The sequence below is a fragment of the Lacerta agilis genome, chromosome 10 (assembly GCF_009819535.1).
Source record: "Lacerta agilis isolate rLacAgi1 chromosome 10, rLacAgi1.pri, whole genome shotgun sequence".
NCBI classification, from domain to species: domain Eukaryota; kingdom Metazoa; phylum Chordata; class Lepidosauria; order Squamata; family Lacertidae; genus Lacerta; species Lacerta agilis.
This window is the reverse complement of record NC_046321.1, coordinates 70,326,841-70,343,976: the sequence shown is the minus strand read 5'-3', so window position 1 is coordinate 70,343,976 and position 17,136 is coordinate 70,326,841. Positions and strand designations below refer to the sequence as shown.

At 42.1% G+C, this 17,136-nt stretch overlaps 1 protein-coding gene across 1 annotated transcript in view; it reads left to right on the top strand.

Annotated features, from left to right (window-relative positions):
• The window catches only part of ITPR2 (inositol 1,4,5-trisphosphate receptor type 2), a 347,129-nt gene that overhangs the window by 251,844 nt on the left and 78,149 nt on the right, over positions 1-17,136 (top strand). Inside the window, exons 40-44 of the mRNA XM_033163298.1 lie at positions 1,637-1,821; positions 4,620-4,872; positions 6,876-7,076; positions 10,229-10,339; positions 16,501-16,596. Of these exons, the coding sequence (XP_033019189.1) occupies positions 1,637-1,821; positions 4,620-4,872; positions 6,876-7,076; positions 10,229-10,339; positions 16,501-16,596 (846 nt within the window). The remainder of the gene's footprint in view (positions 1-1,636; positions 1,822-4,619; positions 4,873-6,875; positions 7,077-10,228; positions 10,340-16,500; positions 16,597-17,136) is intronic.

The following is a 17,136-nucleotide window of genomic DNA, read 5'->3' as shown; positions in this document are numbered from 1 at the left end:
TATGTCCACCGGTGGGGGGGGGGGACCATTGTAGTTATGATGAAAAGCTCATTGAAACACTGACTCAGTGTGCAGAGGCGGTGATGAAGTAAAACCTAGTGTTGGATTTATTAGGAAAAGGACTTAAAAGTATTATAATCCCATGGTGTGGCCATATTTAGAATACCGTGGGCTCTATCCAATGTACCCATTGAAATCAATGGACATATCCAATTTAGGCCTGGGAAAGGGGCTTAGCTAAGGGGCAAAGCATCTGCTTTGCACACAGAATGCCCTAGGTTGAATCCCTGGCATCTCCAGGGTTGAGAAAGATGCCCATCGGAAATTCTGGAAAGCCACTACCAGTCTCAACAGGACTTAGTTAGATACAGTGCTGTGCAAAGGTCAGCTCCATCTTGAAAAGGATGTCATAGTGGTGGCAAAGGCATAAAGGGGCAGCTGAACTGAACAGGGAGCTGGAGCACCTCCCGTGTAAGGAAAAGCTAACTTTTTGGGGGTGGGCGGTAGTCTATAAAATTGTGAAAGAAGTAGAGAGGGGCATTTCCCCCCTCCCTCTCTCATGCTGTGAAAACTGTGATTTATAGTTGGTTTAGGAAAAAGAATCACTTCACACAACAAATCAGTAACTTATGGAAAATATCACTGTAAAATTGGTTTTGGCCACTAGCTTAAAGGTAAAGGAACCCCTGACCATTAGGTCCAGTCACAGACGACTCTGGGGTTGCAGCGCTCATCTCGCTTTACTGGCCGAGGGAGCCGGCGTACAGCTTCCGGGTCAGGTGGCCAGCATGACTAAGCCGCTTCTTTCGAACCAGAGCAGTGCACGGAAATGCCATTTACCTTCCTGCCAGAGCGGTACCTATTTATCTACTTGCACTTTGACGTGCTTTTGAACTGCTAGGTTGGCAGGAGCAGGGACCGAGCAACAGGACCGTTGCAGGGATTCGAAACGCCAACCTAGCTTAGATACCGGTAACTTAAAAAAGAAAAGAAAAGAAAAGAAAAGGGATTACACAAATTCATGGAGAGCAAGTCTATAAACTGCTGTTAGCCATCACATCTAACCAGAACCTCCACATCAGAGGCAGCTGCTAGGGACCAGCAACAAGGAAGGGCCATCATCTCCACACTCTGGTTGTGAGCATCCAGGGGTATTTGTAGGACCACCTTCTTAAACCTTGGGTCCCCAGATGTTCTTCGACCATCTCTGGTCATTGGCAAAGCTGCCATGGAATTATGGGAGTTGTGCTCTAACTACATCTAGTGATCCAAAGCTGAAGGACTCTACTGTAGGATTCAGAATGAAGGATTAGATGGACCTTGATCTGACAAAACAAAGGAATTTCTTGTGTTCTGAGTGACATTCACAATTTTTATTTGGCACCATTAGAAATAACCTATCAGCATTTTGCTAGTGCTCACTAGTGGTAACAATTTCATCCTGATGATTCTGATGTGCAGATCTGGAAATAAAGCACATTTCTATGTAGGCTTTCTTTTTCTCTGGCATAAGACTACCACCTATAGTCTTTGTTTGCCAAACTGTAATGTGTTATTTGTATGTCCAGTACTATGATAGCAAATATTTCCCCATTATTAATCTGCTAATATCTAAAAGGTTATTTTCCCCCTCCAGTATTCCTTTTACCAGCAACTGAATGAGCAGAAAAAATCGGAAAAGTTTTTCAAAGTTCTGTATGATAGAATGAAAATGGCCCAGCAGGAAATCCGATCAACTGTAACAGTGAACACAATTGATTTGAGCAGCAAAAAGAAAGATGATGACAATGACCTGACCGTATCAGTTCCAAAAAAAAAGAGGTAAAGAAAACTGGGGCTGTATTTCATCACCAATATTCATTTCACTGCGGACTCAGAACAGTCCAAACAACTACAGATGCAGCTTCTTGCAGGGGGAAACAGGATAAAGGCAACTTCTACATTTGGTGGGGCAGGGTGATGAATGACCCACTTCAAAAAGTGTAGTCAGGATTGGAGGGTTCAGAAACTCAAGCAAGAACAATTTCCATAAAAACATACGAGAAACTTTATAAAAATAAACTCTGAAAAAGGAAAAGCTTCAAGCCATTATACAAATTAAGACTGCTCAGAGGCTAAAAAAATAACAAAAATGATCTTCTCTAGCTAGCTGACTGAAACACTTGCGCATAAATCTTAGCAGGCAGAGTGACAAAGCAAAATACCTTCCTAGGTCCGAACAGGCGCTGAGCGTCCATGCTGAGAACTCCCTATGCTCGCCACAGCCCAGGTTTTTAAGGGGATGCTGATTATGAGCATTCACCCCTTCCGCACCTGATCCCATTACGTGTCTTTGATTACTATTTGACACTGACCTTGAGGTCTTAATGAGATGTAATGATCTCTGGCAGGCAAGCAACTCTCCGGAAGTTTTATGTATCTTTATTTACAACAAAACACATTCAGAGCATGACTTCTCACCTGCTTGTGTTGACAATAGTTGGTCAGTCTGAGTCTTCATCCCTCCCACAGCAGGAAGGACGCCAAACACTGTTAGCCTTTGCCCTCTGATCTTATCCAGTCTCCTAGAATAGGAACTGAGAGGCTGGCCTTCACCCTCCCCACTTTCACTTGACACAGTCTCAGACCTCTGCTTTTCTGCTGATTGTCTAGCAACGCTCTGGCTGCCTTCCAACTCTCCCACTTCTTGAGAGCTAACAGTGTCTTCCTCGAGAAGGGGGGTCGAACTGTGCTTTCTCAACTCTGTCAGCCAGCTCTCATCTGCAGTTGGTCCCTCTTTCACTTAGTTCCATTTCTGTGTCTGACTCTTCCCCTGCGCTCTGGTGAGCCATGCTCCTGACACGAGAGGCATCTGTGTTTAGGCTCATTATTCCAGGAATTCTAACAAATTTCCACACAACCTGCAAGCTAATCTTAAAGGGACTAAAGGCAGTTTTAATACTGACACATTCAACATTATTCATTTGTTCAAAATATTTACATGCCACATGCCACATATAATAAAACATCACCACAAACCTTCAGTGCAAAATCAGTCACTACCAACTCAAAAAAAGAAGTAAAATAAAATAAATTAGTACCATATGTAAAAGAAAGAAAAATATAATAATAGAATTGTAGGATTGGAAGGGCCCCAAAGTGATCTCACCTGCTAGCTGTTGGGAGAAACAAACCATAGTTCCTGGGTTAGCATTACATCTGATCATGGTTCACTTTGTTCTGAATGGACCATAATCTGTAGCCACAGTTGTTTTTAGCCTTCTGCTTGTGGTTTGTTGGAGCAGAACAAACCATGATTCCCCAGTTCTTATTTAACACTAAACCAAGGTGAGCCAGTGTGGTGTAGTGGTTAAGAGCGGCAGACCCATAATCTGGTGAACCGGGTTCGCGTCTCCGCTCCTCCACATGCAGCTGCTGGGTGACCTTGGGCTAGTCACACTTCTCTGAAGTCTCTCAGCCCCACTCACCTCACAGAGTGTTTGTTGTGAAGGGAAAGGAGATTGTTAGCCGCTTTGAGACTCCTTAGGGTAGCGATAAGGTGGGATATCAAATCATAACTCTTCTTTTAATTAAAAACAAAACAAAACACTAAACCAGGGATTATGGGTTGCTTCTCTGTACCCTACTGGAGGGACAAAGCAGGCAAGGTCACCATTTTCATTGTAAACTAGTAACTGTGGTTAACACTGATGTCACAAAAGAGGCCAAAGACTAGGCTGGAAGCCTCCTTAACATCAAGTTTTATATGTGCAAGGAGTTTCTTGCAATTTCTACTTGTGGTACAATCTAGGAATAATTTTACCATATGATAAGTAGTTTATCCCTGAAGTTATAAGTTTAAGAACTGTGGCACCGATATCCAAAATGTATGTACTGTAGCTGACCTGAATTATCACACAGCTCAATGTTGGCTATTGTGATTGGGTTCTCAATGTGTTCCTTGCCAAAATCTTGACTCGTATTCATGCCTGCCACCATGTGCTGGGAAGATTTTGCTATAATATAGGTCGTTAGTCTATCACCTTTTTTATTGATACACCAACATGCCAAAACCATAATAAAGGTAAAGGTAAAGTACCCCAGAAGCAGCTTAGTCATGCTGGCCACATGACCCAGAAGCTGTCTGCGGACAAACGCCGGCTCCCTCGGCCTATAGAGCGCTCTATAGACTGAGGGAGCCGGCGTTTATCCGCAGACAGCTTCTGGGTCATGTGGCCAGCATGACTAAGCTGCTTCTGGCGAACCAGAGCAGCGCATGGAAACGCTGTTTACCTTCCCGCCGGAGCGGTACCTATTTATCTACTTGCACTTTGACGTGCTTTCGAATTGCTAGGTTGGCAGGAGCTGGGACCAAACAACAGGAGCTCACCCTGTCGCGGGGATTCGAACCGCCAAACTTCCGATTGGCAAACCCTAGGCTTTAGGTGGTTTAGACCACAGCGCCACCCACGTCCCCGTAAAAGCATAATAGAAGAGACTAAAGGATCACTTCAAATTCTAATGATGTATTTCTGTATCAAAATGCTTTACAGTTTTATTTATCCTCACAAGAACTTGAATGTAGCTCAATTATTTATATTTTATGATAATCATACATTTGCTATGTTATGTATAGTAAGAGATTCAAATCTGCTTCTGAAAGAAGGAATGAAGGGGCAATTAACAGAAGCCTTGATGGCAACATCCAAAGCTTATTGTGTATACCGCCGAGAAATGGACCCAGAAATTGATCTCATGAGTGCTGGAACAGATGCCGGGAATGTAGATGAAAAATCTTCAGAAGAAATGACAATGAGTCCTGCTATTGTGATTATGCAACCAATACTAAGGTTTCTTCAGTTATTATGTGAGAATCACAATCGAGAACTTCAGGTATGCTCTTGACTGTTTTTATCCCTAACCTTCCAAAAGGAGTAGCTCCCATAGAAGTATGAAAGTAATACAAGTGGAGGAAGCTCATTGTATGAGCAGGCCTTAAAACATCTGATAGAGATTAGAAGCTATTTTTATGATATTTTGCAGCCCATGCTTTCTACCCTACATCTCACTGAAATTTAAATAGTTTAAAACAACCCACCATATATTTTGCAAAGCTGTTTGTCTGTGCTCTATGCCTTTGAATACCTCTTAAGAGAGTGTATCCAAATTTTGCATGATGGCTCCTGAGGGGAGTGCAGTGTGTGGCACTGGGAGTGCCAGAATGACTCTACTGCCACACACACGCCACACCAAGTGCCCTGCTCCTCAGTCTGTACCTCAGTAAACACCAGCAACCTGCTATCTGGGAAGCACTGGTGCCTCACCCAGTCTGCCTCACGGGCCACTGCTGGACATGACTAACTTAGGTCCATTGTTTTCAATAAATCCACTCTGAGTAAAACTTAGTTAATACAAGTGATGATGATAAGGAAGCATATTTATCTTAAAAAAAATAAGCTTGTCGATATGGTTTATGCAGTCAGTGTACTAACTTGTTTTAAGCTTTAAAGCTTTTTTAAAAAAATTTAGTGCTACTCCCTAGATATATGACTACTTGATTTGAATGACTTTAATATTTTTATTTTCAATCCTGGAAATTAATTTGGAGGAGAGTTATCATAATGCAAAATTTGCTAATTTATGACAGTTTGTTCTTTATATCTAGTATTTGTTTTCAGTATTGGCTCAGTTCAGACCATAATTTGCACTAACCATAGGTTTGAACTTTACAGCAAGCTTTGTAATTTAGAACATGGTTTAGAGCTGGTTTCTATCTGCTCAACCCCCAATACAAAAAAATCCCAAATTCACTCCTGGTTCTGTGATACCACAGCTTCTAGCTGTGGAGCAATGGTTCTTTTGCATCCAGGTTCAGTTCCCATCATCTCCAGTTCAGGCTAAAAGAGACCCTTTCCTTGCCTGAAACATTGAAGAGCCACTGTCAGTCATTGTTCACAATACTGAACTAGACTGATAGACAAATACAAAATACATAGAATCATAGAATCCTAGAGTTGGAAGAGACCCCAAGGGCCACCCAGTCCAACCCCCTGCCAAGCAGGAAACACCATCAAAGCATTCCTGACAGATGGCTGTCAAGCCTCCGCTTAAAGACCTCCAAAGAAGGAGACTCCACCACACTCCTTGGCAGCAAATTCCACTGTCCAACAGCTCTTACTGTCAGGAAGTTCTTCCTAATGTTTAGGTGGAATCTTCTTTCTTGTAGTTTGAATCCATTGCCCCGTGTCCCCTTCTCTGGAGCAGCAGAAAACAACCTTTCTCCCTCCTCTATATGACATCCTTTGATATATTTGAACATGGCTATCCTATCACCCCTTAACCTTCTCTTCTCCAGGCTAAACATACCCAGCTCCCTAAGCCGTTCCTCATAAGGCATCGTTTCCAGGCCTTTGACCATTTTGGTTGTATATATATAGATATACTTTGATATACTTTTTATTCTCTGTTTGTATTTTGTATCTGTAAAACCAATAAAAATGTTATATATATATATATATATATATATATATATATATATATATATATATATGTGTGTGTGTGTATATATATATATATATATATATATATATATATATATATATATATAATTTGACTCACTGTAAGGGAGCTTCCTATGGTTTGTGAAACTATGGTTTGTGAATTCAATAATGCAATAATGCAAAATTATACTAAGTTTACAAAACCTATTCAGACTATGGTTTCTAATTTTTGTTTATCAGTTGGTGGCAGACCAGTGAATATCACTTCAGACATCACATGAAACTGCAATAATTAAGCTACTTTAACAATGGTTTGGGATAATGCCTGACTGAATGGAAACAGCATGTTTAATATGATGTCTGCATATGCATAAGGTTTTTTTTTCTATTTTTCAGAATTTTTTAAGAAATCAGAACAACAAGACCAACTACAACCTAGTATGTGAGACACTTCAGTTTTTGGATTGCATTTGTGGAAGTACAACAGGTGGACTAGGACTTTTGGGCTTGTACATCAATGAGAAGAATGTAGCTCTAGTGAACCAAACACTTGAAAGCTTGACTGAATATTGCCAAGGTCCATGCCATGAAAACCAGGTAACTTAAAAACATCCATTGAAGAATCTTCACTGAATTTCGATCTGCATCCTAAAAGTGTCATGACCTAATTAATAGCATGATAATATCTGATGCTTTATGCTTCATTTCTTTATGCTGCTAGAAATGCCATTGGAAACTCAGGTCTGAAAGAAACCTAGAATTTTTTTTCAAACTAGACCAGGCCTTTTCTGGTGTATTTTTTCAACTGCATGTTTATTTATTTTATAAAATTTATACACTGCTTGATTGTTAAAAAAAAAAAACACCTCAAAGTGGGTAGACTTGTTTAAACAGGAATGTTTTTAGCAGGTGCTGCAAAGAGTACAGTGGTCTTCATGAGCTCAGTATGCAGGGAGTTCCAAAGTGTAGCGGTTGAACATCCCTTGCTTCCGTCTTGCTTCCATTCATCATCCTTCCATGCCTGCTATGGGGTGATGCTATTGTCCTGATTGCTAAAGCAAGCAAAGGAGAGAGAGAGTGGATGGAACAGAGATGGATCGTGTAGCAGGCATAGCATCTGCACTGTTTCCTCCTGCATTGTCATAGGTCAGGCATGTTCAGCTCCCAAGAGACGGCGATCTACTCCCACTATAAAAAATGGCAGTGATCTACCCATTGGACTTTGTTTGTTGAGATTTTGGGGGGGAAGCCAAAGTTGTTGATCACAGGATTGACCAGGGGCACCCATGATCAACCAGTAGATCGCGATCAACCTGTTTTCCCTGATGACAACCTGGCAGCCTTTACACCTGGGGATTTGGAGTGGCAGGGCTTCCCACTCCAAGTCTTTAACCACACCATCTTTGTTCCTGCCCTAAAGTACATATATGAATGTGTGTGCGTATGTAAGAGGGTCACTATCATAAACTAACATGGTGACAACCATAGCAATATTTTTTTCTTACAGAAAGCATGTATATGCACATGCATTCACGTTAGTATATAAGCAAAGATGTGTGTGGCAACAGAAAGCACAGGTGGCCTTTGCAGAAACACAAGAAAAACAAATTAACTACCCCCTTGGCAATGAAACACATTTCTAGCTTTTCTTTTAAATAATTCTTCAGCAGATGTCTTGACTATGCTGTAAAGGTTTTAGCAGTTTATCATTCTGAGAATTCTCAAGCTTTATAAATGTTGAAGGTTTGGACTGGGATTTGAGTGTTTAGCACAAAACCTGGGCAATGCAGGAACAGTTTTAATTTGTAAAATGCCTTTACAAATGCTCTTGTGTTTGGATGTGGTCCAAAAGTTTTAATGTCACCACTTGTAAAGCTGCAAAACAATTTTTACAACACTAACAATTCTTGGGTACCAAAGTAATAAATCTTAATCTTAATGTTCTATATTATGGTAATGATCTAACCCAAGCTAAGCATGTTAAGTCCCGTTCATTTCACATGTTTAACTCTCCCCCATTGGAAATAAATATGTCTCCAAATTAGTTGTTGAAACATTAGTTAATTATTGCGCTTTTGTAATTGAAAAATCTTCTAATACTGTACATGTTTTTAGGAGCTTAATTTTGGGTAGATTATGCCCATAATACAATATTATTGATTGACTGCCACATATGATCTAAAACCCTTGTGATTTATTGATAATGAAATCTACACAATTTAACACCATTAGATTATGTAGCTTACTACTTTCTGCTCTGACTGCCAGGGTTTCCCAGACCTGCCTGGTGGTGTCAGAAATTGAACCCGGGGTTTTCTGCCATCGAAGCATGTGCTCTATCACTGAGTCATGGCACTACCTCGGGCCAGGAACAGCTGTTGCTGCACTGTACGTTACCCCTACATGCTCTGACCTTCCTCCTCCTCCTCCTCCTCCTCCTCCTCCTCCTCCTCCTCCTCCTCCTCCTCCTCCTCTTTTTGCTACTGTATCAGGCTCTCCAGAGCCCCTCCTGACAATGGCAATTCAGTTTTACTAGCAAAAGATAGGTTCAACTAACCCCTTCCCAGCCCCAGGAGGAGCACAGGGAGCATTAGCGCAACACACCTACACACTGAAGCCAACACACTAAAGTGTCGTGACACACAGTTTTGAAAGCTCTGTTCTAGAGTGAGGGGGTCCTGTAGAGTCTATGCTACTCTGTCATAGTGGCACAAAATATTATTTAAAGTTTGAGAATAGTAAAGTGTTGCACTGCAAAGCAGCAGTAGCACAGTCTCTGGGGTAACCTGACCCAAAAGGTTGTGGGTGACTTGGGACCACCTGTAAGTACACTTTGCTGCAACAGGAAAATGGGGGCAATGCTCTGAGCATGCTAAATGGAGGTGGGTAGGTGGTGAGTTGAGGGAAAACATGCCAGCTGCCACCTTTCTGTATCCCACCTTTCTGCCTGAGGCAAAGGTTTTAGTTTGACTAAGATCCAGACCTGGACCTTGTATGATACATAGCATTTCTGTAGTGCTTTAGAGTATTTACAAAATTCATGAAATATTATTTCAGGATTCTGGAGTGGGGCAGTATCAGTGTATCAGTGTGCTGCTCCGTGCTACAGAGTTATCAATCAAGTTCTTAGATTACATTGCTAGTGCTGCTATGGAATAAGTATAAATCAGGCTGTTATAACGTATAACCTTTGAAGGGGGGGGCTTAATTTGTTGTTGGGTGCTTTGTGGTGAGTTTGCACATGTTTGTTGCATGTTCAGACTGCAGCTCTGTATCCTTCTCCCCTCCAAAAAAGTATATTAAATTCATATATACTGTATCACTAATAGGCACAAACAGTTTGCATTTCCATTCGACATCTGAAAATCAACTGAAAAGTTCAGTTTATATCAACATAATGATAAAAAGAAAAATGGTTTGGATTTCAATTATTATTATTATTATTATTATTATTATTATTATTATTTCCTATTTGTGGTTTTGCAACAGGGATCAATGAAGATTTCTCCTCAGTGTCTATTCAACTAGTATTTTACTCAGAGTAGACCCATTGAAATTAATTGATGTAATTCATGTTCATTTATTCCAATGAGTCTGCTGTGAATAAAATGTAGTTAAATCCCAGACCTTGATTCAAAACACTAACTGTGTCACCTAAGACCCCAAATAATTATTATATAGCTGAAAGATGTTATCTGAAATTTTGCAATATATACACTGTTGTCTTTATAATTATTTTTATGTTCTAGTCCTGCATAGCGACACATGAGTCTAACGGCATAGACATTATCATTGCCCTGATCCTGAATGATATCAATCCTCTTGGAAAATACCGTATGGACCTAGTGCTTCAGTTGAAGGTACAGCATTTACAGGGCTATCCTCTACATATTTTCTCAGAAGTAAGTTCCACTGAGTTCAGTGGGACTCACTTCTAGGTATGCATATATAGGATTTCAGCCTTAATCACCTATACTCATCTATCCATTGGCTCAAACCCACAAGCCGCTGTACTTGCACAGTAGCTCATAGAACTGGACATAAGATTTACATTGGTGCAGTAGTGGTTGGTAGGGTTGGGTGCCAGCATGTGCCTGACCTCCCACCATTAGTATCATGGCAGCTTTCTGGAATGGGCAAGGCAGCCACAAGTTTAGTTTGGTGTAAATGTACCAGCAGGAGCACTGGATTTGCCCCGCAGTTGCACTTTCACCTTGCTGCCACCTTGCCTCTTGCAGTAACCCACAATTATGCTGGTAGCAGGATGTCAGCTTGCATGATATTGCATGATGCATTTCTTTAAAAAAAACAAAAACATCCTCTGCAGTAAATACTTAGTTCAAGGAGCATTCCCTTCCTGGGCAAAACACACTCCTAATGGGATATGCACTCGGGGGTTGGGGTTGTTTGCCAAAATGCATAAGCTAAACTTTGCACTTACTGTACATGAGATTTTCAAAATATTTAACCCAAATATTTCCAAACCCTTAATATGAGGTTTGTGCACACATTCACAAAAGTGTGTGTAGCAAACACAGGATGAGCTGGAATGCTTGCATGTGTGCTCATGCCCTGGCAGCTGTTCCATGTACACAATATGAATTGCATGTTTGGGGCCAATGTGTTTATGTATGTACTAGTGGTTTAAACCCGTTAAATTAACAGGTGCTAGAACATATGTGGAGGGGGCTGCAGCAAAGTTGTTTTTTTGTTTTTTTTTTAAAGACAGGCATGGTACCTTCTCCCCAAATAGAAGAGCAGCCTTCCACACACACAGCGTCCCTCTGCCACCCAAAAGCAAATGCCGAGGACGTGTCTCTCTGTTCCCCTCATCATGGCCGCCGCTGGAGGTCTCGCCTCAGCCGGCCTCCCTCCCTCGCTACCGGCTCTCCTCCTCCTCCGCCAGCTGCCTGGGCGAGACCCATAAAGAGGAGGAGGGGGGCAGCAGCAGCAGCAGCAGGAGGGTGTCGGTTGCTGGTCCAGAGAGAAGAGTTTTTAAAGGCTCCTCTTGCCCGCTTTTTTGGGGAGGGAGAGCCTGCGCCTCGAGACTGGACTGAGGCGAGCAGGTCCAGGTGGTGGCGCCGCCGCGTTGTTTGCGTGAGGGGTTGAGGAGGCCGGGCAGCAGCAGCAGCAGCGGTGGCGGGGGTCCGCTTGCCTCCCTCTCTAGAGTCACCGCAGCTTTTGGAGAAGCGGGTTGTGGGGAGGAGAGAGAGCGGGAGCGATGCGGCTGCTGCTGCGACAGCCTGCCTTGACTTAGATCCGGTGGGGAGGGAGCAGCCGCTGAGGTGTGCGCGAGAGCGGGACTGCGAGCCAGGCTCATGCGGGGCAGGTGAGGGGCCGAGTGGGAGGAGGAGGAGGAGGAGGACGGCGACAACAGCCGGGAGCCTTTTATTGGCCGCTGTGCGTGTCGCACTCTTCGGCCTCCGGAGCGTCGGCGCTCCACGGGGCGGGCTGTTCTGCTGGCTGCCCAAACCGCCACTTCAACTGCTGCCGCCGCTCCCCACCCGATGTCTCTGCGCTCCAATCCCTGTGTCCGTGGGGCACATGCGCAGTAGCGCAAACCCAGAGACACAGGGACTGGACGCAGAGACACTTGGGTTTTATATATATAGATATAAGTCTACACTGGACTTGGATTGTACTGTGTACATGAGCTGGCAGGTGGCGCACAGTGAGCGCCCTGTCAGCCTGCCATATATTCAGCATGCATTTCAATGAAAGGTGGTAGGGCCAGTGGGGGTCTAGCATGTTTCATCTCCACAAAGTTGAATGCAACTACAACAGCCATACTAATATTAAACGGTATGACAGAGGGCAATCAACCAAGGGAATACACCCACTTTGCAAAGCATGGAGGCAGTGTGATAGATTATATTGCGATCTCACAATTTGCATATAGGTTTGTCATGGAGTTTGAGGTGGGCCATAATATGGAAAGTGATCATTTACCTCTAACAATGGTACTAGTAGGCCCAGTATTTAACGATTCAATTTATCTCTAATGCAAACTTAGGTGTGACTGCAGGCTATAGAATTAAGTGGACCCCGGTACTCAATCCAGTGCTGACTCACCTTCATACAGATGACTTAAGGGCTATTCACATTGCTATCATCTCAGCTACCTCTGCTGCTGAGGCTATGAATTTATTTAAGATCTTGACTAACAAGATCAAGACTAACAAGAAGCTGGTAAAATGTGGGCTGGACAAGGTTACCATTCAGTGGATTTGTAACTGGCTGACTGACCCAACCCAAAGGGTACTCATTAACGGCTCCTCTTCATCCTGGAGAGAAGTGACTAGTGGGGTGCCACAGGGTTCTGTCTTGGGCCCAGTCTTATTCAACATCTTCATCAATGACTTGGATGATGGGCTTGAGAGCATCCTGATCAAGTTTGCAGATGACACCAAATTGGGAGGGGTGGCTAATACCCCTGAGGACAGGATCACAATTCAAAATGACCTTAACAGATTAGAGAACTGGGCCAAAGCAAACAAGATGAACTTTAACAGGGATAAATGTAAAGTACTACACTTGGACAAAAAAAATGAAAGGCACAAATACAGGATGGGTGACACCTGGCTTGAGAGCAGTACATGTGAAAAGGATCTAGGAGTCTTGGTAGACCATAAACTTGACATGAGTCAACAGTGTGATGCAGCAGCTAAAAAAGCCAATGCAATTCTGGGCTGCATCAATAGGAGTATAGCATCTAGATCAAGGGAAGTAATAGTACCACTGTATTCCGCTCTGGTCAGACCTCACCTGGAATACTGTGTCCAGTTCTGGGCACCACAGTTCAAGAAGGATACTGACAAGCTGGAACGTGTCCAGAGGAGGGCAACCAAAATGGTCCAAGGCCTGGAAACGATGCCTTATGAGGAACGGCTTAGGGAGCTGGGTATGTTTAGCCTGGAGAAGAGAAGGTTAAGGGGTGATATGATAGCCATGTTCAAATATATCAAAGGATGTCATATAGAGGAGGGTGAAAGGTTGTTTTCTGCTGCTCCAGAGAAGCGGACACGGGGCAATGGATTCAAACTACAAGAAAGAAGATTCCACCTAAACATTAGGAAGAACTTCCTGACAGTAAGAGCTGTCCGACAGTGGAATTTGCTGCCAAGGAGTGTGGTGGAGTCTCCTTCTTTGGAGGTCTTTAAGCGGAGGCTTGACAGCCATCTGTCAAGAATGCTTTGATGGTGTTTCCTGCTTGGCAGGGGGTTGGACTGGATGGCCCTTGTGGTCTCTTCCAACTCTATGATTCTAAGTTGCAAGACCACTCGAGAACTGAGATGAAGAACAGTGGCTCAATAAGATCAATGGGATCTTCCAGCTGGTTCAATAAAGAGTGGAAGCAGGCTAAAAGCCAGCTGAAGAGAGTTTACCGCAAATATAGGAACTCTAATTTGCCCCTCTTAATTAATGAATATGTTCACCTCAGATAGCATCATAAACTTCTGCTAAGATGGAAAAAACAGAAAGCAGAAAAAACATGCTTGTCATATCGTAATAAAGCCCTCTCACAATAAGGACATCTCCCTCTTCTGGTGTACAATATCAGGCCTGCTGGAGAATGCTTGAAATGTTTCAGTGTGTACTATCAGACCCATCTTCTAACATTGTGTATGCCATCAAATGCCAACAGTGCCCTTCAGCTCTCTATATTAGACAAACAGGCCAAACCCTACGCCAAAGGATAAATGGACATAAATCTGATATCAGGAATCACAAGACAGAGGAATCAGTAGGAGAACACTTCAGTCTCCCAGGACATTCTATACAAGATCTCAAAGTAGCTGTCTTACTACAAAGGAATTTCAAAAATAGACTAGAAAGAGAAGTTGCTGAATTGCAACTCATTACCAAACTCAAAACCATGGAGAGACCTGATCTGAACAAAGACATTGGATTCTTATCTCATTATACATGACAAAGCTAATTGCAGTCGTTAACAGTCATCAACAGGTTTTCAGCCAATCTCCCATTCCCACCACCCTTCTGAGTAATACCCCTCCCCACTCTCTCACTATATATAAGGGTCTGGTGACTTTTGTTTCAGTGTATCTGAATAAGTGTGCATGCACACGAAAGCTCATACCAAGAACAAACTTAGTTTGTTACTGTTAAGGTGCTACTGGAAGGAATTTTTTATTTTTTTATTTTGTTTTGACTATGGCAGACCAACATGGCCACCTATCTGTAACCAGAAATAATGCTTCAGGTTAAGAACTTTGCTTCAGGATAAAAACAGAAATTGTGCTCTGGCAGCGCAGCGGCAGCGGGAGGCCCCATTAGCTAAAGTGGTGCTTCAGGTTAAGAACAGTTTCAGGTTAAGCACGTACCTCCAGAACGAATTAAGTACTTGACCTGAGGTACCACTGTACCTCGGCCTTATTTTTCAGTCAACAGTGTCATGGGGAGCACATCAGAAATACTGTATGCAAAGGAAAAAGCATCTCAAAGTGCCAAAATTCTGACACGCTTTTTTCCATACAAAAGGTGGCAATCACATACCATCAGCACTTGAAGTGTTGAAAGCTAAACCCGTAGTTATTGTATGGAGCTGAGATTTGGACAGGTGATCACCTTGGATCTACTGAAGCTGTTCAATCTAAGTTCCTAAGGCATTTTTTTTCCTGTTTCATCCTGTGTTCCAAATGCTTCATTGTGTTTAGAGGCTATCCTCCCCTATGTTGAATTACAGATTTGGCGTAGGATATTTAATTATTGGCTTCACCTAAATTTAATCCCCACTGGTCTATTACCCTTGGTATCACAAGGTTGTCATGAGAGCACTTGGAATAAAACTGTCAACAAAAAGCTTTACTTTTCTGGTTTATCACCACAAAAGTTTATTAACACTGCGTTTCGTAAAGCAAATAATTTAATTAGACAGTGCCTATATGATATTGAAAGGGACACGGGTGATGTTGTGGGTTAAACCCCAGAGCCTAGGGCTTGCCAATCGGAAGGTCGGCAGTTCGAATCCCCGTGACGGGGTGAGCTCCCGTTGCTCGGTCCCAGCTCCTGCCCACCTAGCAGTTCGAAAGCACGTCAAAGTGCAAGTAGATAAATAGGTACCCCTCCGGCGGGAAGGTAAACAGCATTTCTGTGCACTGCTCTGGTTTGCCAGAAGCAGCTTAGTCATGCTGCCACATGACCCGGAAGCTGTACGCCGGCTCCCTCAGCCAGTAAAGCGAGATGAGCGCCACCACCCCAGAGTCGTTTGCGACCGGACCTAATGGTCAGGGGTCTCTTTACCCTTTATATGATATTGAGCGACAGAATAATTTGGCCACAATAAGGAAATTTTGTCCATGGTATGATTATTTTCCACCTAGTCATTTTGACATGTTGACACTCTATTTGCAAAATTTAACAATTCCAAAATACAGGCATGCTTTCACTTTTGCATTTTTGTACTTTCACCTTCGGCTATACTTGAGGGTTGATTTCAAAAAATTCTGCTGGAAAAACAGTCATGTCCATGTGGAGATGGCAGTATTGAGTCAGTGGTTCATGTGCTTCTGGTTTGCACTCTTTTTAAAGATTTGAGGAGTGAGGTTATTACCCCTCTATTATTGTCCATGCCAGGTTGCTTAACCATTGCTACTGTGTCCTTTCTTCCAGCAGATCAAGATGATCAGGTGACAGAAAAAACTGCAAGGTTTTTGTAGGGGCAATTAAAATAATATCTATTACTTGATTATTGATGTAAACCTCCAAAATGCATTTTGTGTAGTTAAGTTTTTACCTCTATCTTCAGTATATTTTGTTTTATTTTATTGTAGATGCATTTAAAGATTATTCTGATCTGATCTATTCAGCATACACACCTGCAAAGAAATCAGTTAATTAGCTTCACACTGCACTGATGTTAGGTTTTTCAAAAAAAATGCAAGGAGTTTAAAATCTTATCTAATAAAGAAAGCAGCCCTAGAAATATCAATTAAAGCAAATACAGGGATCATTAATTCATGAAATAAATTTTAACTGCATCCATTCAATTCTGTGCCCTCAGAATAATGCCTCCAAGCTTTTGTTGGCTATTATGGAAAGCAGGCAAGATAGTGAAAATGCTGAAAGAATCCTTTTCAACATGAGACCAAGAGAGCTGGTAAGTAAATATTTGTATATTCTTTATCTTTTTAATTGAAAATGTCACCATCATTTTGTAAAATAAATTATTTGATATCGCTTAATGGTTTCAGCATCCAGACAGTGACTGGGTGTCACATCAGGTTGGCAGCCGCAAGTCACAAATAGTTCTTTAAATCGATCAAGCATTTAAACAGGTCTGTCTTTATGACTTCATTACTGTTATTCATTCTAAGTATTGTTTTCTATAATAGTTTTCTTAACTAAATTATCATACTTCAGTAAGCTCTCTTTGGAGAACATTACAAGCTGAAGAACCTAAGTTAACCATAAAAACCTGTATTATAAAATAAAATAGGCTTAAATTCAATAAAACATTTTTGCTGTCTCTCTCCCCACCCTTCCTTGCAAATAGAGGCTATGCTGTCCCAAGGGCCCAACATAGGTTATAGCCATTTTATTGATTATTTTCTAATATAAACCCAATTACACAAATTAGTTCCAAATTAATACAGTTTTGTTAAGAGGCCTCCCACACACCATTCTTGATGGATATTTA